At 39.5% G+C, this 25,400-nt stretch overlaps 1 protein-coding gene across 9 annotated transcripts in view; it reads left to right on the forward strand.

The window, feature by feature from the left end:
* Nucleotides 1-25,400, forward strand: part of NCOA2 (nuclear receptor coactivator 2) — a 192,703-nt gene extending 167,303 nt beyond the window's left edge. For 8 of the 9 annotated variants that reach the window (XM_030475117.1, XM_030475051.1, XM_030475280.1 and 5 more), the window contains 10 exons: nt 305-520; nt 1,079-1,208; nt 3,617-3,782; nt 5,758-6,036; nt 6,887-6,964; nt 7,491-7,731; nt 9,096-9,273; nt 11,535-11,733; nt 17,203-17,292; nt 21,608-25,334. In XM_030475117.1, the coding sequence (XP_030330977.1) occupies nt 305-520; nt 1,079-1,208; nt 3,617-3,782; nt 5,758-6,036; nt 6,887-6,964; nt 7,491-7,731; nt 9,096-9,273; nt 11,535-11,733; nt 17,203-17,292; nt 21,608-21,619 (1,589 nt within the window). In that variant the 3' untranslated portion in view covers nt 21,620-25,334. Of the gene's footprint in view, nt 1-304; nt 521-1,078; nt 1,209-3,616; nt 3,783-5,757; nt 6,037-6,886; nt 6,965-7,490; nt 7,732-9,095; nt 9,274-11,534; nt 11,734-17,202; nt 17,293-21,607 lie in introns of all 9 variants that reach the window. The other variant, XM_030474974.1, reaches the window with a different exon arrangement.

Here is a 25,400-nt window from a genome sequence, read left to right on the forward strand (position 1 = left end):
CTATCCACACACCCTCGGCACCTGTTGCAGACTACATGTGGGAACACTTACTCTGAACAGCATTTCGGAAATGATAAAAGGATCTTCCTCTTGTAAAATGTATAATAATCTCCAGTCCCTTGACTCAGCAGCATAAGGCATCATTCTATAGCATTGCACATCTGGACGGGCAGTAGTGGTACAAGGAGCTTTGAGTGAAACTGCTACATTTTTGTTGCTAAAAATGCAGCTCACCAGGCAGTGGTAATGCTACAGCTGTTCTGAACCATGTGCTGGCACCTAACTCTGTCTGGCTTTTGTGCAGGAATGATCAGTGGCAGTGCCCCTCGGCCTGCCATGACATCTGGAGATTGGGGAAGCCAGGCTCCTGCTGTGAGGGTCACCTGTGCACCCACAGCTAGTGCCATGAACAGGCCAGTGCAAGCAGGAATGATCCGTAACCCCACGGCCAGCATCCCCTTGAGACCCAGCAACCAGCCTGGCCCAAGGCAGATGCTTCCATCTCAGGTCATGAATATGGGTAAGTCAGGGCACGTGTGGAGTTGGTTTTTTTCGCATACGTTGGATTGTCAGAAGCAGAAAATAGAAAAAACAAAAAACAAACTAAAAACCTTCAGTTATATATTTGATGAGAACCATATTCCACAGTGAAAGTTTCCTGTGGAAGTGGGGAGGAAGGTGTGTAACACTAACTTTTAAGGCATGTATTGATGTGAACAATTCCTGCTACTCTGTAGCTCCACAGTGGTGTGGCCAAAGAAAGAGTATATGATAAAGCAAGTACGTTATTATATGGACTTTATATGCTGTCTTTTTTTCATGCTTATCTTACTAATTTTTGCGTCTGTGATGTATCTGCTATTTTATGGTTTTGAACCACTTTCAGAGCTCTCATGATGTTTTCTCAAACTTTAGAAGCAATTTTCCACAAAAAAATTGTAATACTTTTAATAGTAATGTTACTGATGTCTTGGTGTTTTTGTTTGCTTTTACTGTAACATAGATAATTTAATGGAAAGCATTAACATAAAAGTAGATTCTTGTCACAAAAGTTATGTGGTTATTTTTCCTTGATTAGGGCCATCCGAATTAGAGATGAACATAGGAGGACCTCAGTATAGCCAACAACAGGCGCCTCCAAATCAGACAGCACCATGGCCAGACAGCATCTTGCCTATAGATCAGGCAACTTTTGGTAATCAGAACAGGTGAGTCTTCGTGCCACATCAAAACATGGAGAGATTTCTCAGGCCTATAATTTGTACGCCTCATAGAAACAAAGTTCTACATACCATTTTAATGCATGTAGTATTTTATGCTCAGGAAATGTGTACATGTTCCAGTAATATTTATGTGGCTCTCTTTGCCATGTAATGCGATGGAAGGATTAAAAGTTCTGTATTACAGTGAAGTTGGGATATTTTTCAGTAGTAAATGGGGGGAGCGCTGAAAAGAAAATGAAAAGAAGCAGTTGGGAAAAAGGTGTTTGAAAAAAGGCTAATCTTCTGACTACATTCTCTTAATTTTCATTATGAAAGGATGACCAAAACTACTATCTGTAAGTTTAAGTGTGGCATTGTCTCTGCTACTTTTCATGCTTTTCAAGATGTTTCCTCATCTAATTCTCCCCCAGTTAGGGTGTCCATATGCCAAAAGCACTGTTTGCATAACTTAATTATTCACTTAAAAAATGACACCATAAAACAAAATACAGGGCCACATTTGGTCAGCGAGCCAGGCAGATAATTCTTCCATTTTCTTATCTTTGCATTTCTCATTATTCCCTTGTAGCTGAAGATGGTGAAAAGAATTCCCACTGTGTTGCATGTGAAAGTAACCATATTTGATCATTTACACCCAGAGATGACAGATTGCTCAGTGCTGCCATTTCTAGTTTTATTAATCTCTGGGATTTGTATTTTTATAATTTGATTGTCATGAGTATTAAATTTGATAAAAGTTAAAATGCAAGTAAAAATGATTATTTTAGAGAAAAAGTAAACATATTGTGGTATGTAGAAGAAATGGGGGGAAAGTAATTGTCATTATTTAATATACAGAATTTGGCAAATATTTTAAACTTATTACATGTATTCATGTCCGTTTACAATTTGAGGGAGGTATTTTGGCTAGCCTTATCAATGATTTTTTGATATTGTAGATCCCATCTTATAAGACATCTTTAAAGTTTGAAAACAATTTTATTCAAGGATTTTTTTATTGTTCTTCCCTTTTACTGATTTACTTGTCTGTGATTTTGTGATTTACTGATTTATAATTCCATCTGTGAGAGTTATAGAAACTTACAGATATATGAGATTGATTAATACTTTGTGATGTTTTAAAGGTACGTGAGATGTATCTTTATTTTTATTTTTTACAGTCCAGGATCCGATTAAAAAGAATATGGTTTTGTTTTCCTGCCTGCCATCCTTTGTTTTTTGAAGTGTATAGCCTGACGATGCAGCTTTTTCTTTCTGCTTAGGTTTGACATAGAGATTAGACTTCCATGGCAACCATATATCTCATTATGGAAACTAAATACACAAACATGTTTCTTTGTTTTTCCAAATAGACATGTAAAAAGGGTTCACATATAGTGCTGTTTCCTCCCTCCATGTCTAACAGCTTTTGTTGTCTCTGAGTAATTATCTGGGATGAGATTCTTCCAGGATGTGCATATAGTAGCTGCTCTTGCTTGCAGAATGCTTTGCTCTTTATATTTTCTCTTGTAGTCTTGTGTATGAAGTAGGGGCTCATGTGAACTGCAAAACAAAAACGTCATTTGGCTGCAGATAAGGTGTTGTTTCAGATTTAGTTTGTTTCTTGGTAAGTTTTGTCCTTTAGGTTTGGGATAAACCTCTGTTCTGCCTTTGTAATTGCAAGTGTGCTTTGCATACAAATTCAGGGGTGAGGTAAGCAGGATTTATAGAGCCAGCACACTCTGCTTGACAGTATCTAAATTCTTGCTGACACCCTTCTGAGGCACATAACCAAGTGCATAAACTGGTACCCAAGTGTGCAATTCCATAAGATGGGTTGAGCTGATGCAGTGTTTTGCTGCAAACAAAAAGAGGAATGTCCTTTTCTCCCTGCTCCCTCATGCTTCTGGCCAGCTCTTCCAGATGTTTGGCTTGTGCAAGCTCAGTCCTTGGTCCCCCTCTGTGACCTCTTTGCCCTGCTTAGTCTGATAGAAAACCAGTTAAGAAAAGTGTCAGTGCAAATAAATTCTTCTACTTGTGATATTTAATCTAACATCTGAAATTTAAAGTTACAATTAGTTAAAAATTCTTTAATTCTGTGTTCAGTGACTATATACTGACTTTGTTCCTCTGCTGGCCCTGTAATATGAAATAACCACTCGGCTGTACCTTTGGTGTGCTTGCTTACTTGTCAGATAGACCATGCTTGTAGGGTCTTGACATGCATTAATCATGGAATTTAGTTATTTCTTTGGGTAGAATAACTTTCATCCAGAATAATTTTCTAAACAAAATTGGCAGAGATTAAAACAATTTCTGTCTCCACTTGTTAGTTCGATTTGAATACTAATCCTCTGATACTATTTCATGGTTTTCAGCAGCTGTCTACCAATGCTGTGTTCATGTTTTCACAGGCAACCGTTTGGCAGCTCACCAGATGATCTCTTGTGTAATCATCCTTCATCAGAGTCACCAAGTGATGAGGGTGCTCTCCTGGATCAGCTTTACATGGCATTACGTAATTTTGATGGTTTAGAAGAAATCGACAGGGCTCTAGGAATACCAGAACTAGTCAGCCAGGTATATTCGACATTGCATTGCATGTGTTAGGTTATTGTTTGAATGATATGTTGTCAAGGTGGAGGTAAAATGTGTATTGAAGGGGATTGTAAAACTCTTCCTGCAATCTAGGATGGAGTTACATATTTTGGTGGGAGTCTGTCTAATGGCTCAGTGTAACCTGAAAAGCTTCTTTCAGCCCCAGGTTTAGTCTTTCTCCTGCCACCCTCACCTAGCTCTCCTTCTCCTGACTTGTGCTGAGCCACTAGGCTTTATGCAAAAAAAGCCTAGTGGCTCAAAAAACCTAAAAAACAAAAAAACCTAACAGGTTTCTGCTTATATGGTGGTCAGAGGAACAACTGTATGAGAGAAAGAGGAACAACCGTGTAGGAGAAAGGCAAGAATGCAGACAGCAACAAGGTATAGGAAAGACCAAAAAAAGAGTATGAAGACCTAGGAGCAGAGGAGCAAGATCAAGACCTTTGTGTGATGGGGGCACCCAGCTTCTAAATGAGCAAACCTGTAACATGTCATTTCACCCATAGTTTTTCCCTTAGTTGATTAATGTGTGTTAAGGGATGAATTTTACCTGAAGCAGCTGATTTCATTCCAAGCACTTAAAACTGAATTTCTTTTTAATTACAAACATGCTTCCTAAACTTCCCAGCATGAAATTGTTCTATTCTTTTTCATCCTTTCTTTTCTCCTCGCAGTTATTTTTGTTGGCTTCCAGTCGGTTCTTGTCCATTTCAGACTTCTATGGTGCAAAAAAAAAAGTGGTAAAAATAAAAAAGATTTTAGGGAAAAGTTGGTTCTTGATGTTTCTGGCACCAAAATTGTATTTCCAAAACCAGCTGTACATGTCTCTATAATGATTTAACATTCTCAGAGCCTAGAACACCCATTTCATTTCCCAGCACTCATCAGCATCCTGAGCATAACTTCTGAACTAGTTCTGCATTTTAGATATGAAATAGGACCAATGAAGTCCTGCTTTGAACATGAGAGAGCTATCTCCAAGCCTATTTGGTACAACACAGAACTCAGTGAGGTGTTAAGGTGGAGATACAATTTATTGGTGAACTTCAATTTTGCAGTGTGAAACTTTCATGCAGTATTACGTAGCTTTTGGAACATCACCACCAAAAAAAATGAATAATGCTTTATTTCAAACTAAGTGGTATATATATTTCTATTTAATTAGAATCTCAGTGGAAACAGTTACAGAATTTTGCAAATAAGAGAACTGTCACATTTTAGAACATGTTTTTTAAAATAGCCGTGAAATATTTTGTAGGAGCTTACAGTATTTCTTTCATGAGAGCACTGAAATTTAGATTAATTTGATTTCCAAGGTCAGTATGGAATAAGCTATAAAATTATTCTGGCTAGAGCAAATATTAGGGGAGTATCTAGAATGGAGTTTAGAATCATGTTAGCCTTTTTAGGCTAATGGATAATCAGTTTGCATGAAAGTGCCCTGAAAGAATTAGGCATTCTGTTCACATTAGCTTCTGTAATACTTTCAGGCATCTTTATTTGAAGCCATTATTTTGTTTAAAGATACTGATAAAAATTTACTTATTCATTTGTAACGTCTTTGAATTTATCTCGGAATCAGTGACAAAAATATGCTGCCATCATTTCATTTACAGATTTTGATATAGTGTTTCTCATTTCAGGTTTTCATTTGTTAGCAGAATGATACAAAGGCTATGTTAAGAACATGACAAAGATTATGGGTCTTTGTTAAAAAAAAAAAAAAGAGAGAGGAGGAATTTGTCTCCATTAATATGTTTTGACATTCAAAAATACAATGCTATTTATTTGTAAGTTTTATACTTAGTAAAGAAAATGTATGCAGTTTTCTGTTTAAAAACATTCACATCCTAGGAGGTTGTTTTTGCAGGGTGGCTGTATTAGTCTCATATAATCTTGTGAGAAGCCATGTCCCACTGTCCCACCAACCATGTCTATTGCTCACGTATTTCTGCAGAGTCAGGCTGTTGACCCAGAGACCTTCCCCAGCCAGGACTCCAGCATGCTGATGGAGCAGAAGGCTCCGGTGTTCTCCCAGCAGTACGCGGCGCAGGCGCAGATGGCGCAGGGCAGCTATGCACCCATGCAGGACCCGAGCTTCCACGCCATGGGGCAGCGCCCGGGGTATGCAGCCCTGCGTATGCAGCCCCGGCCCGGCCTGCGGCCCACTGGCATCGTGCAGAACCAGCCAAACCAGCTGCGGCTCCAGCTGCAGCACAGGCTCCAGGCACAGCAGGTACGGCCCCTTCCATGCCTGCCTCCACACTGGCACAGGAGCCTCTGCTGAGTGGCACCTACTGTCAGCTTGCTACAGATAGACCAGGTCTGGAGCGTGTAGCCTATTTTGTTACAGCCTAATTCCACTTCTAAACACTAGCCATCATGAGTTTTGCTGAGGCGGTACCTTGCATGTTCTCTTTTCTGATCTTTTTTTGCATCTTTCTGTTATTTTTTCTATAATACTGTGCAAAAATGTGCCTAGTGTTTAAGCCTAGTCTCACTAATTCTTTGAGCAAGGCTCCAGTGATGCTTTTTGTTATACAACTCTTTTTCTGTTTGTTATATCTTGGCTCTTCCAGCAATCTAAATACTTTTATTGCTGCCCATTAGCTACATCCTTTCTTTTTCCTTGGCCTTGGTCTACTTTTGAGGATCATTTTAAGTTGTTGTTTCTTGTTTCATTTTTTAACTATATAGGTTTGTAGTGCTATAAATAAGATATCAATGCTTTTCTAGTGGAGGAAGAAAGATCATTTCTACCATCAGGATAGGGTCTAATTCAGAGTAAACCTCAACAATCTAGTCCCAAACTCAAAGGGAACAGGAACTATAAAGGTAACATGTTTGGTAAACAGCTTAGTGCGCATGTTGTTACTTGTATAGTGTATTATCTCCTTAAGAAACAGGGTTCTATGAATGATAATAGGACTTGAGCAGGAAAACTACTCCCAGCTTAAATATGTAAAACTAATTACTCAAACCAGCTGAAAGTAAATGCATATACCTCTGTATATAAAATTTCCCTTTTCTTGTTTTCCTTCTAAAAACTTTTGGGGTTTTGGTGTTGGGTTGTTTTCTTCCTTTAGAATCGGCAGCCACTGATAAATCAGATCAGCAGTGTCTCCAATATGAATCTGTCTTTGAGACCTGGAGTGCCAACACAGGTGAGAGAAATAGCGCTTTTAAAAAGTCACTTTATTTTCTTTTCTCCATCCAATTAAATACAGTAGTAATCCTGTGTACTAAATACATAGCAACCAATTCTAAAACTTTAATACAAATAATGCAGTCTGTATGATAAGAAGTATTTTACTCTTTTATTTCTGAGAATCTTTCCTATATTTACATGGGGTGGCTGGTTATTTACTAGAGATATGATATAACTGCATTTTTAACCAAGCTTCTCATTTCCTAAACATGTGTTTTTTCAAATGAGCTATTAAATTTGCAATTATAAATCACTGCAACATTAAACAGTGGTATTATTTCACTTCGTGGCTCTTGCACTGTTGGAAATCTTTCCCAGCAGAAGTATTAATAGGATTATTTTCTTCCATTTGAAATTATTGTTACTTGTGTGGCAGGGGTAAAAAGAGCTTGAATCTTCCAGATTGCTCTAGTGGAGGTGCCTCCACTGGCCAGCTTGCCTCAGAAGGGATTATTGATAGTTGGTGGTGGTTTTCCCTGCAGGGCCCTATCAATGCGCAGATGCTGGCACAGAGGCAGCGGGAGATCCTGAGCCAGCACCTGCGGCAGCGGCAGATGCAGCAGCAGCAGCAGCAGGTGCAGCAGCAGCGGACGCTGATGATGCGAGGGCAGGGCTTGAGCATGACCCCCAGCATGGTGGCCGCCGGTGGCATACCAGCAACCATGAGCAACCCACGGATCCCACAGGCAAACGCACAGCAGTTTCCATTTCCTCCAAACTACGGTACTGGTTCCACCCCCTGCGTGCATGTCAGCAGTCCTTGCTCCCCCATGTCCTACCCAGTGCTGGGTCCAAGCCACCCTCCCACATGCTCTTGCCTGGTTCCCTGGGAATGATGGGAAACGTGGAGGATTGGACCCCTTGGGATGCAACATAGTGCCTTTCCACTTTCCTAGCTCTAGTACCACATATTCTCCAAGCACCTCTCTTTTTTGAGCAATAGCAGAAGTGTGATGTGTGTGTTTGTTTATAGTTGTATGCAGATAAAAGTGTGTATGCACACAGCAACACACGTGTGTGTACTGGCTTGGGCGACTCTGAATTTAGACTGAATTAAACCAATATATATGATAAAAGTGTAGATGAAGATAAAGATACTGATTGGTTTTGGCCAAAAGCATAAAGTGACCAGAAGCAAAGCTGTACATAACCTTTTTAATTTTTATAATGAGATATTGCTTAAATATCAGATTCTTCCCCAAGAAATACAATTCTTCATGTGTATGTTATAATGTAAAATTAACAACTATTGAATTACAATATTAAAAATTATTTTCAGATAAGGCATTCCCTTCCCTGTTCCGATACCTGTGTGCAATACAGTAGTAAATACCATTTTGTTTGTATGTTTTACAAAGCTGCACACCACTTTGTTATGGGGATGCACGGGGCGCTTACCTCCATACAGTTACTGTTATACAGCTTCTTTATTTATAAGCATTCTATAAGCTATTTTACAGTTAAATAATATGTTATGTGCAGGTTCTGCTGTTATAACAAATTATGTCCATCCAGTTCTAAATTTGCTATCTACTCTTACTGATCTTCGATCATTTACACCAGTTTCTACATCATAATAGTGCTTTCCCTCCAAGTATTTGTAACTACTTTATGAAAATGAATAGACATTATGTTAGTCCCATTTTATGATATAGACAGCAATACAGGCAAGCTAATTTACGCAGACACTGAATATAAGAATAGCTTTCATACCACCTGATTCTTACTCCAGCATTAAGAGTGGCTTGTTTCTCTTGAGTATGCTGTTTGTGATGAACGTAAAACAGATTAAACTGAAAAAAGTCACTTAACCAGTGTCTTTCTTTTGGTCTGTATGAGGGACAGACCACTTGTGTGATTAGAACACATAGGTAGCCAAAATACTTAAGCAAAATGATATTTTTAAGGTTATACATACAGTATAAGTTGATGATGTCTTGCTTTTAATCTAGATGCCAGATTAAGACACAAGGTTATAGGTTCCAGATGACATGTAGGACTGTGTAAAGACGTGTCTGCAGGTATGAGCTCTTGGCTTCTTTTAACTTTGAACGTACGGTGGCTAAATTTTTCATTGTATTTTTCAGGTATTAGTCAGCAGCCTGATCCAGGCTTCACAGGGGCCACCACTCCTCAGAGTCCACTGATGTCCCCAAGACTGGCTCATACTCAAAGCCCCATGATTCAGCAGTCTCAGGCTAATCCTGCCTATCAGTCCTCTACAGAGATGAATGGGTGGGCACAAGGGAATATGGGTGGAAACAGGTAAATCTAGTCCAAAACGTATGTTTTATGTAATCATTTGCTTGGCTGTTTGTTTGGTTTTAACTATGTATCCTAAAAGAGATTTCTTTTCAATTTGGCTTGACAAATTGGTTTAAATTCTGTCTTCATACAAGGCAAAGTGAGTGCATATCTTAAAGACCTGCATCCACACAATGCATTGCTTTGTCTGTGATAACTGATAAAACACTGTGTGTCCTTGAGAAGCACCTCTGCTGCACAGTGAACTCCAGCCCCTAACGTTTGTGTGGAGGCATTTCTTCTGCATATGATTTTCATGTTATACTCCCACACTGCTTTCCACATGGCTGGATCAGCTGAGCCAGAGCCTATACATTCCCTACTGCTCCGGAATTGTGGTGATTGGATTGTCACCTCCCACTTTAAGCACTGGAGTGCAACCAGGTTCAGTCCATTAGTGCTTGCACATACTGAGGGTCAGCATATAACTGTCATTCTCTGAGAGCATCATAGCATGCCTGATGCATGCAGTCACCTTTTCAGTTGAGGCCCGTGCCCCATTCAGTACAGCTCTAATAATCAGACTGTCCACATTAAATGGGTTGGATGTTAAACACTATCAGTAGGCAGCAACAAGCTTCCAGATGGCAATGATCTGCGCTTTTCAGTGGAAGACAGGAGGAGCTATCAGGTTGGTGTACAGTCTGTATCACTTGACACTGAGGTGCACGCGGTTGTCTCTAGCATAATGCTTTTGTCATCCTGAGGTTCTCAGGCTGCTCTTACTATCCCAGCCCAGCAACAAATATTTTTCCTGCTGGTTGATAAAGATTTAATAAACCCAAAGCACCAGTACTTCAGTGATGAGGCTGATCCAAATGAAGTTCCCCTTTAAGCAACTGATTTATCTCTTATCATCATCCTTGTCCATGCCGCTTCCTCATTGTCTTCCTGAAGCTTCTGCAGGAGGCATAGCTACCGCTGTCATGGCTTCTGCTGAAGTGGCAGCAGGGGCAGCTCAGTAAGACTAAAGTCTGGCTTGCTAAACTGCAGCTCTACAGTGGGACATGTCAGATGCATTTACACAAGCCACTGAGTATTCACAACGATCTGTAGTGTACTGTTTCGGCCATCCAGATAACAATTTAGAAATGGGGTTAGGTGGCCTGAAAAGACATGGAATTGGAAGGAAGAGAATGGTGGGATTCTCCGAGTTTGATCCTGTGCCCAGAATGCCACTGCACTCTACGAAGTCTCACAGTTCACAGCAATAGCCTAATAGACTTCCCAAGTGCAAGGCTGAGTGTTAACCCTGAAAGATTTCCTGAGCTGTGGGAGAAGTGCTTCGCAGGGAAGTAGAAGTCAGCCATTGATACGGAAATCGTTACTGCGTGCCATCTAACACACGTCCCTTCCACAATATTTCAGTCTATGCAGATCCTCTAAGCTGACAAATTGTCGGTAATAATTCCTTCATTGACTGTTGAATTATGCTGAAAGAGTAGAAAAGACTGACATATAAACAGCGAAGTGCATTTTAGGAAATGTAAAAAAAAGTCCGTCATATGACTTCTGACATAATGGGAAGGAAGATACTATTCAGAAAGTACTTGACTTTGAATAAAACCTGGGATGAGTTCTTCCACAGTTACTCCTCCTTAAGTTGTTCTGAAATGGCCTTAAAGTAACACAGAGGGTAATTAACTTAGACTTTATGTTGTTTCTTACAGTGCCACATTTTCAAAACCTGATGCTAAGATTTTGTAAATAGATTTCTGCACAATTGCATGTCTCTATTTGTGAGCCCACTTGCCATAATTGTATGTACAAATCTGATATTCGTATGTGCAAACACCTCTTTTGCAAAAAGACAGTTATTAGACCAGGTCCAATTTATAGCTCAACAGTCCTGTGCTGTGCTAACACTGAAGGGAGAAAAAGGTGTTTTCCTTTCCCTCCAAAAATTACTTTCCCAAAAGTATTTAAAATGCACAGCCCATTTAGACAGCTAATTGGCTATTATTGCACATGCGTAACAGATTTGTACTCTGCCATAGTTTCACACACGAAGGCATGCGTTTTTGTGCACAGACATGGGACCCTTAAATTTTGAAAATCTAGTCCTTAGACATTAAGGTAGCCAAAAACTAGTTTTTCCTTTGAAGTTGGAATAAATGGTGGTATATACAAGTCTAGCTGAAGATATATTAAAAAGAAAATAGTTTCTTAGTGGCTTCAGCATTCTAAGTCTGACACACTGCTTTTTCCATTCCTTGCTGTAGCATGTTTTCACAACAGTCCCCACCACATTTTGGGCAGCAAGCAAGCACCAGCATGTACAACAATAACATGAACATCAGTGTATCCATGGCAACCAACACAAGTGGTATGAACAACATGAACCAGATGACAGGGCAGATCAGCATGACCTCAGCGACCTCTGTGCCTACATCAGGGTTGTCCTCCATGGGTCCTGAGCAGGTGAGAATTTAAGGATGTGAGATGACAGCCAGAGGATTTGCTTTGACTTTGGTAGTTTTTCAGGTCTGCTGCATTGGACTCTAACTGCTGTAAGCCATTACATTTCTTATACCAGTTTTCTTGAGAAATGATACTGATAAAAAGGCTTTGTTTTTAGCTCTGCACTCAGATAACCAAGGTGACCAACGAGGTAGAGAGCACTTTTGCGTCTCAATTTCCCATTTTGACCTAGCATCGCTGTAGCTAGCACATGTAGTTGCTCCTGAACTTCCATGGGAAGTGGGTGCTGATCTAACTCCTATTCTCAGTAGGTAAGTTTCCATAGCACAGCTGCAGGTCACCAGTGTCCTTGCTAATTTTCTCAGCAGTGGAGGCTAGAACTGAATGGCAGGCAGCTGTTTCCCAGAGGTAAGAGTGAATGATGCTTCCAGTGTGTGAAAGATGCTTCTACTGCCACTGCGTGTGTAGTACCAGGCAATAGGCAGTCAACTTCAAGAACTATCAAGCTGGCACGAGCACAACATCCACACTTTTTGTAATGTGCTGCATATAGAATAGGTTGTTGAATCAATAGGTAAGTAACCTGTTCTTTTCTGCTGAGAGGTTTGCGCACTCTGTTTTATTTGAGACTGCTGCTTAGGGTATCTGAAATAAGGAAAATAACATTTCCATTCGTTGACCTGCAATTAAACTCACACAGTACATTAACGAGTGTATGACAAACAAGCCCTCTTAATTAACATGTTCATGTTTGTTTCAGAACTGAACTCCCATTTGTTCAATACATAAGCTTGAAATTATGGACTTTTCTTAGAAATGTTGGCAGGAAAGTACCTCTTGTGTCTTCAGGCAGCCTCTGCTGCTATGGTGGACAATACTGTAAACCTTTTTTCTGAGACCATACCATTCCAGTTTAAAGCTGGTTATATTATTGGCTTGTTAATGTGTGTCCTTTTTCCAGCCTAAATTAGATAACAGAGTATTTACTTTTCCAATATTGTCCTTTAGCTTAAATAGTTCTTTTCTTGTATTTTAAAAAGAGCCATTCAATCAACATGATTTTGTTGTGGTTTGAGATTGTTGGATTGTTTTGGGTTTCTTGGGGTTTTCCTTGTAAGTTAAACAAGCCACAGTGTTTCAGTCTCTTTTTGTAGGCTTCACATTCCCTTTCCTTTTCTGCACCTGTTGCAGTTTGAATCAGTATTTCCTAAGCACCAGAGCCATATGCGTAACACTAGTTCTTCCCCATTTCTTTTGGAATACTCTTGACAGATATAGCCCCAGATCACATTTGTCTTTTACAGCTGCCACATACTGGTGACCTGAAGTAATTTTGATACTCCCAGATCTGTCACCTTCTCCGATATTCCCAGTTGCTAAGCCCAATTATAGCAGACTTTATTATTATTATTCTCAAGTGCATACTATTGCACATGTTTAATGTAGTAAAACAATAGTAAAACCAAAAAAGAAAAGAGTGGGGATTTGAAGGTAACAACCCAGTCTGATCTCTCAGCATGCCCATGCTACATAGTTTTTCCCGGGAACCTGAGTTGAGAAACATGCATTATGAAAAGAGATCTGGTTTTATTTCAAAGATTTCCATGCAGACTACTGTTTCCACTGGCACAGTTGTCACACTGCTTCTCCTTCCTGTTAGATACAAGACCTTGTTTCAAGATAGCGTTTATCTAACTTCCACTAAGTGAATAGGCTGAGGTTCTTCATCCATCTCAATGTTTGTTTTTTGGGCTGTCCGTCCCTTTTGTAGATCTACTTTAAATTCCATCGTTGTAACCTTCCTCTAGGAGTATGAACGGAGTAACCAGAGACAGTGATTTAACTGTGAGTGCTGTGTAGAGTCAAGTTCTGCTTGTAATTTCTATTTCAATACATGGGATGCCTTGGCTTTGCTGGTTACAAAGTTGCACTGGGGAGCACATACTGAAACCCTTGTAATGATCCCTAAATCCTCCTCAGCACATTCAACATAGATGAAACCTCCATTTTTTGTTCCCATATGTATTGACTTCCTTTTGTCTACATCAAATTGAATTTCTTAGATTGAGTCTGTGTAACCAAAGTGCTATGGCTCATTCTGTAACACTAACCTGTTTTCCTCCTGATTTACCACCACAGCACTGTGTCATCTGCAAACTCTGCAAGCAAATGTTTTATGCTCCATCTAGGTCAGAGGTGGCCAACTGACAGCTGCGGGCCATTTCTGGGCCACAAGACAGTACTTTTTAGTCCTCAGGAATGTTTGCTGTGCTGCTTTACATTCTCTTTTCTGAGAGACATGAGTAAAAAGAATTGTATATTTAAATACTAAAATTGATCATATTTTTCTGTTTTCAGGGCACAGTGTTTTACAATTTGGCATATTTATTTAGCAGTTAATTTAGGCTGTGCCAAACTTTTTCTTGTAACATGGTTTTCAAAATGACTACGTTTTCTTTAATTTTGCTGACTGTTCATTCATTCTTTAGGGTTTTTTTTTAATACTGTCACCTACACTTTTACTTACTTCTTCAATGCCAATTTTTGTTCCATAATACATAATTTTAACTTCACATGCTCATCTTTTTCTAACCACAGTGAGTAACAGTGGTTACACTAAAAATGTGTACTAGATTTTGAAAACAATTAAACACTTCACATATTATTGGATGGGTTTGGAAGTAATATGTATTACCTGTTAGTAAAAAGGTGTGCCTGGGTTTATTTACCTAGTAAGAAGCAGGTATATTACCTTTAGTACCAAACAGCTTGGTTTGGCTCTGTCTCCTGTCTCTTTGTGACACTATACTGTATCACACAGACATACCCAGAGTTCAGAAATACTAAGTTTGTTGTTTATCTGCTCATACTGGTGTATCTCCAACATATCTTGTTTACTACCTAGGCTCCCAGCATCACCAAGTAAAAAAATTCAGATTATGCCCAAAATTCACTTACTATTTATGATGCTTACAGACTCTTTTATGTGCTACAGGGATCAGACCTTGTCTCATTATCATCTTCTCCTCTATAATGATACAAAAGTTCTTCAGGCTGCTCTTACTAGTGTGTCTTCTAGGAAGCTGCTACCAGGAGTGCTGTCAGGTCTTCAGGTCCCCTCTTTCCAAAACAGCTTCCCCAGGCATTGAGAAAGTCTAAACCTTCCTGGCGTTACGCTATTCACACAACTTACTATCTCCTTGTTTGTACAAGGGACTGTTGCCATGTTTTTTCCTGTTGCTTATTTTGCGTCATGGATCTGTGTTATTTACTGAACTATTAGAGAAGTAATTTGAAACCCATGCAAGAGGCTTTTCAGTACATGAAATAAACCCCTATCTAGATGTCCACTCCAAGCAGATATTTATTAATTTGCACAGAGCAGTATTTCCCAGGCATCTACAAAGAGTTGGCTTGCAACAGTATTCTGATTTTGTTCAGCATGGATGAGAGGAGCTCTGGAGTGGTAGCAAACTTTTCTTATTAGACACCTTGTATATAATTTTGCTTAGGATAATCACAAAGGAATTGCAAAACATCTACTGTCTTGTTTTAGTCAGATTTCATATCCGATAACACCACTTGACCTGTCTTCAGAAAACAATAAAAACCCTTCCATTTCTTTGTCATTTTCCATACTTTTCTGATTGCATTGTTATTGCAGTCAGAACAGTTAATGTGTGAATGTGAGGTGTTTTGTTTCAAGGATTTCTGAAGTAAATGTCATATAACAAAACAGTAGATGCTTTTTGCATCTGATACCATGCCAGTCAGGTTTATTGCATTGTCACTGGTAAAGAGATTCTGTGATAGGAACTTCACTGATGCCTTTGCTGCTTTTGTGGCATGCATCCTGGAACCATCTTCTTTACCCATACCTGTCCTAACTGCCACAATGCAAATCATGCAGTCATCTTTTTGTTCCAAAACTGCTGATGACTCAGTATACAGTCTTTTTATTTATGCTTTTTATTTTTTCCTTCTTTCGTCTAACAAACAAACAAAAAACAAACAGAAAAGGTATTTGTGCCTGTGCATTCTGATGAATGCTGAATAATAGCAGAAAACACTTTCCAAGCATGGATTCTGTTGCTTAGTCAAATGCATGTAATAAAGCTGCAAAGCTGTCTGCTTGCTTTCTTTCTGAGCAAATTAGTGTGGTTCTCTTCCCTTCTGATTTGAATTTTCACATTTAGGTTTAAAAATCTGCCCATTTTTATTAAGAAGCAGAAAGCATCACTCAGAGTCTTGCAGCATTTAATCCATTTTTTCGGAGTCGAAATTTCCCATGGCAAAAATATTTGAAGTTTTGAACCTTTCCTATTGAACTGCAGCTTTGTCTCTGGCAGCATTTGAAACCACCTCTTTAGGTGGTTGCATATGATTGATTGCATTTAGCTTTATAACATTTTGCAAAATTGGTGAATAGCAACAGAAACAACAGTGAGGAGGACCTGAAAGGAGAAGAGTTTGGTGTGGTAAATTCAAGACGGTCTCCTCACCTTACTGCAGCAGGTTGGTGTTGCTGAAGCGAGGTCGTGCAGTGGCAGAATTTCCTCTTCTTTACAACATGAGTTTCCTAAAGTCTGGAGAGGCATATCTTTGCTATTAGCACATCCATCTAGTCTGAGGGAAGTTAACAGAGAGAACCGAGTCAACAAAGACTCCCTGGGAAGATGTTTCCTTCCCTGTAAAACTTCTAAGGAAAGCTGGATTTTTTAGTATTTCAGAACCTTGCTGAAGGGCTGTATTTGTATTTTGTACCAGTTCCTACACAGTGAGATTAATCCTTTGATTAAGAAAGCAATGCTGTAAATTTGGCAAATCACTCCTTCCACATAACTAAGCATGACAGACCCTTTGGTTGTGCAGAAATACACAGCTTCAATACTTTCCTGTGGCTGCATTCAGAAAATTGTTGAGATCATACCTTTAGGAAAGCATGCTGCTGCACGTTTTCCCATTTAATGCTATCTTTCTCCCATTGCTTACAAGCAGAAAAATGTCATTAAAACTAAGTCAATAGTTGGTATAATTCAGCTTGCATGTTATCTCATCAGGCTTTGAAAAACTTGTGTCGTGGCTTGCAAGCAGAAAAGCTGTGTGTTGTTGAGGTTAGGAAAGTAGTTATGTGTTTCTGCTTTCAGGACTTTCATAGCAGACATGTCCTCTTCAGATAATACTGACCTAATTTATGGAGCCTGCTTTGTAAAATATGCACAAGGGTCATAGTATCAGGAATGAAATCTTTGTTGTTGTCTGTGGAGCAGAATAATATGAGTCAAACACATGCTGCATAAGAAGGGTGCTCAGCTATACAGTCACTTCCCTGATTGCACCATCATCTCAAAAGTAGATGCTGGTACGTGCAAGTAGTATAATACTGGTTTGTAATGCTTCTTTTTCATTCCCATCCCTCTTCCCAATGTGTTTTTTAATTCATTCTCCTTAATATCTTGTTACCAATAGGTTAATGATCCTGCTATGAGGGGAGGCAATCTTTTTCCAAACCAGCTGCCTGGAATGGATATGATAAAGCAGGACGGAGATGCAGCACGGGTAAGAAATTGCATACATGGACATACAGATGCAACAGAACAGTGAATATGCTGTAGTCTAGCATGAATACAGTATCATTTTTACTTACAAAGTTACAAGTACCCAGGTTAATAGTAATTAAGTTTGTTGCTATTAATTTTCTTAATTCTGATTTTGGTGAAATCCATTTTAAGTTCCTTGTTTAGATCCCACTAGCATTGCTGAAGTGAATAATACAGAATACATTACATTATTGAATTAACAGTCACATCCAGCAGACTTGTGTATAGAACCACAGAATCAACTAGGTTGGGAAGGACCTTTAAGATCATCGAGTACAGCCTGTATCCCAGGACTTCTAAGACCACTGGTAAACCATGTCACTAAGGGCCTCATCTACGTAGGTTTTGAACACTTCCAGGGAACATAGTATAGTTTTATTTGCTATTTACAGAGCAGTTACATGATTTTGCTGAAGATGGGAAACCCTTTTGGTTGATTTATATTTGCACTGCTACATGCTTAACCCATTTCATGTTTCATCCTGCCAAAGTGTTTTTCCACTTCTCATTATACTTAGGGCAAAAGTCTCATGGATTATTTAATTTATTACTTTCTGCACAGTGCTTCTTTCTGAGCGGAGGGGTACAACTGCGCTAGTTTTCACGCAGCTCTCAAACTGACAGGGCACTAAGCGAGCGCTTAGGTCAGAGAACGACTCGTACTCCAGGCAGCAAGAGTACCGAAGGGGAAGGCATTGCGGAGGCCGCGGCGCGTACCGCTTCCCGCCGCGCGCTCCCGGGAGGGGCGCGTGAGCGGCGCGGGCGAAGCGCCATCTAGCGGCCGCCGCCGCTCTCTGCCTCCCCGTCACAAGGATGATGGGGCGGGAAGGATTCGGGCTGTCGTTTTCCTGAGGTCCCTGCGGTAATCGGACCGGGCAGCTGTGCCCCGTTGTGCCTACAGGAACTCCCGGTTTGTAACCTGCCTGCGGTCCGTCCCCTGCACCGCTGTTTCCTGTCATCTGCTTGTATGCGGTGTTGAAATTGGAAAGATGGAACTAAACAGATTTTCCTCTTACGCTGAATCCAATAGCAAAATTTAGAGTTTTCTGCTGTTAGAGAAAAGAAAAATTAATATCAGGGAAAATTAAGACAATTTGACTGCAAACGTATCAAGATTAATGAAAATGCAGAAGGACAGAGGAAAAAGTAACCATACATTTATTTTATTGTACTCCTCTTTTCTTTTGCACACCTGTGCGTTTAAAACTTCCTGGAGGCAATTCTTACACCTTCAGGGTTCACATTAAAATACAACTGCTTGTCTCCAGGAGTGGAGGATCTTTTTGCAAGAGCATGTAGTGATAGAAAAAGGGGTAATGACTTTAAACTGAAAGAAGGCAGAATTAGATTAGATATTAGGAAGAAATTCTTCACTGCGAGGGTGATGAAGCAGTGGCACAGGGCGCCCAGAGAAGCTGTGGCTGCCCCATCCCTGGCAGCGTTCCAGGCCAGGTTGGACAGGGCTTGGAGCAACCTGGTCTAGTGGAAGGTGTCTCTGCCCATGGCAGGGGGGTTGGAACTGGATGATCATTAAGGTCCCTTCCAACGCAAACCATTCCATGATCTGTGCGTCTCTGCTGCAACCCTTGCATGGTCACTTTGATGGTGAATAAGAAGATGCAGTATGTTTGTTCTGCTTTAGCGGACGCTGTCAAATACCAAGGCTTTATCTTCCTACTTAGTGCATTCCCTAACCAGTTATATTTCTTGTGCTGAGAAGCCAGGCTGTCAGAGAAGAAAATACCAGGTACCACTGAGGAAAGAAGGCTGTTGAGGGTGAAGCAGACTAGAGAAGAAGAAGGAAGAGGTAGATTTTAAAGAATGGTTGAAGAGAGAAGGAAAAGAGTGTGGATGTGACAGAAAAGGTACGAGAGAGGGTGGAGAGAAGCCAGGGAAGAGGGGCAGGTGAAAGGAAATGAGTGGCAGGACTTTGGACAGGGAATCTGTGAGGTTTAATATTGCAATAGCGGAGTCACTGCCATGACAGTGAGACAGAGAGTGGCCATGCATGACAGCCACTGGTGAGTTTTGTCTCACCTAGAGAAAAGTAACTTCTTAAAACCTCTTTAATTACTTTGTAAGGGCACATCAGACTGCACTCTGATTTTACTTTTGTTCTACTAACATAGCTCTGACTCAAGGAAAATGTAGACACTGAGAAACTCGTCTAACAAATTTGAGGATTTTTTCAGTGTTTCATAAAGTTGATCTTAACAACTGTATCACTGAAAGGGATCGGTTCTCTTCGGAGTTGAGTAACCAGGAAATAATATGCTATTGCTGAAACCAGTACAACTGTGGATGTCAGATCTCCACATCTACTGTTTTAATTTGTTTGCTTAGTACTGTTTCCTTTTGTTTTAACATGTTAAGGGTAAAATCTTCTACAGCTTAAGACTTACAAGGATGATACTAGTGTTTAACAGAAGCTGTTTTAAGAGTAAGCAGAAGACAGAGGATTTTCTGCCTCTTTCAAGACACAATGTTCCCTTCTCTTGTAGAGCTGAAAATAGTTGCAACTGGAACAGCTTAATACATTATTTTGCCATTGTTGGAACAAATTTATATTAAATAATTTCACATGGCAAAAGAAAATTTGGAACCTGCTCCTGTTTAAAAGTAAATATCTGAAGAATGCTGTTTGTAGGTGAGGTTTTTATGGGGCATTTAACTTCATACAGTATAGCAGTAATGTTATAGTCAATGATCTTTGGGGTTTTCAGATTACTTTTCTGTTCTGAAGTTGCATACATCGGTCACGGAGGTTATTCTGAGCAATTTTTCCCAGATTTGCTACCAGCCTGGAAATAATAATTTGACATATTTCTTTAACTCCTGTTTGCTTTGGTTATATCTAAATAAAAACGGGTTCAAGTCACTGATATGGTAGAAGCATTTATTTAGCCTCTCTGTAGAGCTACTGTTTGCTAAATGTCCACTCTGAAAATATGGACATCTTTGTATTTTCACTTCTGTTCTACACTTTATGGTCAAAAAGCACTAACAGGGTCCCTGAACTGCTTCTCAATGTGTTAGGAAGAGGAGCCATACCTGATGAGTCAGGGTATGAGGGATGCGAGCACAGTGTCTCCGTGCTGTGATGAAGCAAGAGGGAGCAGGAGCAGGATTCACTGGGTTGGCCTCTGGACCATGCTCATGGTTGCCTCCAAAAGCTCCAGCTGGGCTGGGAGCAGCGGATGTACAAAACATAGGACCTTGCTTTCCCAAAGCATGACATGGTTCCTGACACTGACTTTATCTGTCAATAAAGATACATTTCTAGGCCTTGTGTGACTGCAGAGGGAAGTGTGGTAAAGTCTAAAGCATGTTGTAGACAGTTTCCAGAAGGCAGCCTAGTAGCTGGTCTTGTGGAACAGTGAGAAATCTGCCTACTGCTGTGCCATCCCTGAGCAAATGGGGCCTTCCTTGTGTGCGGCAGGAGGCTGCGAGCGAAGAGCCGCTCTGCTGCTGGAGCCACAGGATACCAGTGAAGAGCAACCCCAGGGGAGGAGAAAAATGGGTTTTGGCTGGATTGGCTCTCTGACCTGATTGACCTCAGCGCCCCATGGGAGCAGGAGTTTGCAAGGGTTGGAAAGCAGAGAGACACAGATTGCAGTCACTGGAAGGAACAGTCTTAAAACAACTGTGAAAACCACATCCTGAGGGGTTTTTTTTTTCAAATAAGAAAGTACAAGATAATCAACTCGGCTGAAAATAGTTTGTACTCTCTGTGAAGACACTGCTAGGGTAGTAAATATGATGTAAAGAACATCTCTAGGGATCAGTAGCTGCAGCTTTTTTTACTTCTTTATTCCATTTTTTCTTACGATTCTTGGAGGGGGAAGTGAACCAAGGCAGTTGTTTCCTGTGAGGGTGATACAGCACTAGCACAGAGAGCTTTTGCACATACTCCAAGAATGAGACTTACCTTAAACCATATTGCTGTGGCTTTAGCTGGAGTCTACAAAAGGTAGATGAGCCCAAGTTGTTATAATATCCATGATAAAAGGAATGAATTAAGGACCTAAGAATGCAGCAAAATTAACGCCCCACTGATATCACTGGAATTAAATCGCAGGTCAGTTGTAACAGTGTACATGCAGAATAATCTAGCTTTATAAATACCAATTAAATTTCAGGTTTAAAGTAATACACCAATGTATGGTTGATGGTGGATGCTTCAGTCCAGCATCCAGCTCTCGTTGACCTATCCATCTTCACTATCCCAGAAGGAAAAATTAATTTGTTTTTCTCTAATTTCTCTTTTTTTGCAGAAATATTGCTGACCCTGTGGGTGGTTTGGTTGCTCCTTTCTTCAGCTGACTGGGCTTACAGCCCCAAATCCTTACCAGTTTGAAGAGCTGCGTCTGTTTGTCGTGACCCAACTGAGCTGCCAGCGCTGGTGGCGGCTGCCTGCTTCTGACAGGACTTAGCCCTGTCTTCCCAAGGGGAGCCAGGGCAGTTGTTGCCGAAGAGCAGCCTCTTTTGACAGTCTGAAGCTAGCGTACAGACAGTTGCTCAGTCTGTTCACTGCATTCACCTTAGTGCAACTTAGATCTCTCCTGCAAAGTAAATGTTGACAGGCAATTTTCATAAACCATGTCAGATTGAATGTATTTAAATGTATGTATTTAAGGAAAAACAACCATGCTCTTGTTCTGTTTCTGTTTAGTTCTAGACCTTGGGGTTTTTTTGCTTTGTTTTCCCTGGCTTACTCAGTCTGGTGCAAAGGATTCAGTTCCGTCTGAAAACTGGTGTGTTTTAAACTAAGGCCTGCATTTTGGGGCGGAGAGGAGGCGTGGAGGAGGGTGTAGAGGCAACGTCTGGTACATATAGAGACCTCCAATGAGCATGTTCCACTGACAAGTCAGAGAAGATGAACCGATGCAGAAAACTATACAGACCAATTTTGAATGGGGTTAAAGTTGTAAAAGAGATGAAAATTACCCTGTGAGAGGGCTGTTTATAAGGGGCGTTTCGGTTGGGCTTTGTGGTAATGTTTATAATGCAAGTAATGAATCCAAAAATACAAGTTGGTTACTTTCTTATTTAATTAAATTTCTAACAATCAGCAAATCCTGATTTTTTTTACCTGGCTCTGCTGACCTCTGTCATCTTCCTCTTCTTTTTAATAGAGTAAAAGAACAGGTTACTCCTTTATTTCCCTAGGTGTGTTTCCAGCAATCTGGACGGCCAGTTACTGGATGCTGAACAGCAAAGTTCAATGGTAATGCATGTACTGATTATGGTAGTGGCAGAATTGGTGCATAATATCAAAGAGCTCAAGATACCTGCTTTAAAGCATGATAATTTCTGGTTCCCATCCCCTTAGCTGGGAAAATAACAGTTCAATTCCTGTAATACCTATAGCATATATCACTACAGACTTCACCACTATCGTGTGTTTCTGATTATTTTAAAGCAGTGTGGACTATGAGGATGTTTTGTAAGGTACATAAAATCCAGTTTATATGTAAACAAGCAATAATTTAAGTTGAAAACTTAAGTGTTTTACTTGTATAATTTTTGTGAGATATACATGTTGTGAAGTTGATTCCAAATGAGGTACTTCAGTATTAAATTAGATATCTTCTTAGCCGTGCGTGTCTCCTGGAAAAGTGTTTTGTAAAGGATCACAATGCCTTGATTAGACCTAATTTGTAGGCTTGAGACTTCTCATTTTCTAAACCTTGTGATTCTGCTCATAATGTCATTTAACTAACCTATATTATATGCAGCCACTGTAGGAACCAATTCTTGATTTTTGTATGTTTATATCCTTTCGTAAAAAATCTTAGAAAAACTTAACTGTTACTAAGCAGGCCACTGTTAGGGGGTGGGTTTTTTCTTGCCCACTGTGGTTGGAATAATCTTTTACTAAACCAACATCAGTTTCTGAGGACTTTAAATATTAAGAAATTGATGGTTTTGACCTCTGTTTTCTTTCTGCTGACCCCTAATCTACAAACTTTCTAACCTGACCACAATTTTTTTGATGTCAGGTAAAATGCAGTGCATTTTATAATATCTCCTCAGCCATGCCTTTGGGGACTGAAAGCTTTATTCTGTTGCCATTTAATTTCTTGTGGTTTTCAGGTGGGAGTTCAAATTAAATAGCAGCTCTCCTCTTATTAAGGCTGAGGAAAACATGATAAAGGTGGTTTGAAATAGGCCGCTTCTGTAGAAGGCTTTCGGTGAAAGCCCAGGAAATGTACAGCTGGGTTTGCCCATAAGGAAGGCAGTGCCACCATTCTGGAGAAACAGCATTTTTCAGCTGTCACTGTTCTGTTACCAAAATTAAACAGAATATTTAGTCAGCTGAGCCATCCTCTTACCTGCTGATGGGAACCCAAAATAACTGTCAGTCCTGAGCTCCACAGCCTCATTACTACGACATCTGTGCTAAATTTGCATTATATATCTGACAGAAAAATATTTATATAAGAAATGTATAAATTTGAAGGAATTAAGTTCATGCACCACAAAGTGTAAATGAGTTTTAAAATAATTTTGGTTTTATTCCATTCTTTTTCAGTTCTTAACTGTAACCTCTGCAGATAGATTATTCTTTTTCACAGTGGACAAAATTGTTAGAATTTGTCCTGTTTCACAACAGACCTGCAAACCCTGATCATCTGTAGTGATTATGATAATTCATCATCCATTGCCATTTTGAAAGAAAGGAGATTGTACCTATCGCTTTGGCTCCGTTTGGGTTCATTGTGACTTTAGTTGTCTTCTAACTAATGAAAGAGAAAAGTGAGTGAAGGAATCTTCTGATCATATTGATCACTATAGAAACAAAAAAGCCAAATCAATTCCCTTCATTATCAGTATTTTTCATCCTGTATACAGTAAACTTGTTGGAGAAAGTACTTGGATTTTGTTTAACAGAACAATTAATCAGTGTTCTACTTACATTACTAAATGTGAAAGGCGCATAATGTGAAAAATAAGCATATATACATGGTCGTATGACCTGTTTAAGTGTTCATGTAATGTGGTAAGTTTAAAAAGTGAAGTGAGCTGTTTTGCTACAAGGAATTAATTTGTACTCGATCTTAAAATATTGTCCCACATCGGTATCCCTTTGGGCCTGTATTAATTAAAAGCAATGTTTTTGCAGTTTATACAATACATTTTTTAATCTTTGTTTAAAAGCGGAATTCATATGGGCTTAACAGATGAAATGGGTGGCACAGCTCCACTTGCAGAACCCAAAGATACACAATCAGTTTTGAAATGCAACTTAAGCCATTAATTGTTGGTGTGAATTTAAAAGTTTTCTAGTATTTGTATGGTAGTATGCTGCCTAAGAGCAAAAGCATTCTCTGCACAAAAGAAAATTTACTGTAGTGGCTTTGATTTTAATTAGAATTTTCTCCCTGGTGTTTCTTTGTAGACTAAAACAAAATCTTTTCAGTTTCTTACTACAGGTAAAAGCTATGTGCAAGAACCTCAAAATGCTAAAATCTAGCATAATGCCTTAGATCTGTTTTTAAGTCTTGTATATTCCTACATAGCTGTCTAATGTATTATATTTGTATAGTGAATTGTGTACAATTTTGGAATAAGTGCATCATCACTTAATCTTTATGTTGTTCAGTAGAGATGATGGACACATTTCTTCAAACATTTACTGTCATTTAATTTTTTTTTTCCCTTTATGTCATTTGTGGGTTTTATTTGTACAGTTCATCATGAAGTTGCATCTGAGATGTGTGTATATGAAAAGATTATACAAGGGTAAAATTAAGCAATATATAAACTATGGTTCTTCAGGAGAAAGCTTACAGTGTTTCAGGTTGTGATTTATTTTCAAAACGGATTTGACTCTGAACATCACTTTGTTCACCTGCATTGATGTTTGTATTTCTAGTGTGAGCAGTTTATGCAAAGGTAGATATATTCAGAGAAATTTTAAATACATTTATGCAAGTTAATATTGCTTTGCTGATGCTATTTGCTTATTTGATGTTAAATAATGCTATTGTAAATAAAGAATTCTGTTGTTATTGCATCATTTAATAAATTTTAATGCCTTCGGGTTTTACATGGCTTTAGAGA

Source organism: Strigops habroptila, chromosome 1, assembly GCF_004027225.2.
Source record: "Strigops habroptila isolate Jane chromosome 1, bStrHab1.2.pri, whole genome shotgun sequence".
Lineage (NCBI taxonomy): Eukaryota > Metazoa > Chordata > Aves > Psittaciformes > Psittacidae > Strigops > Strigops habroptila.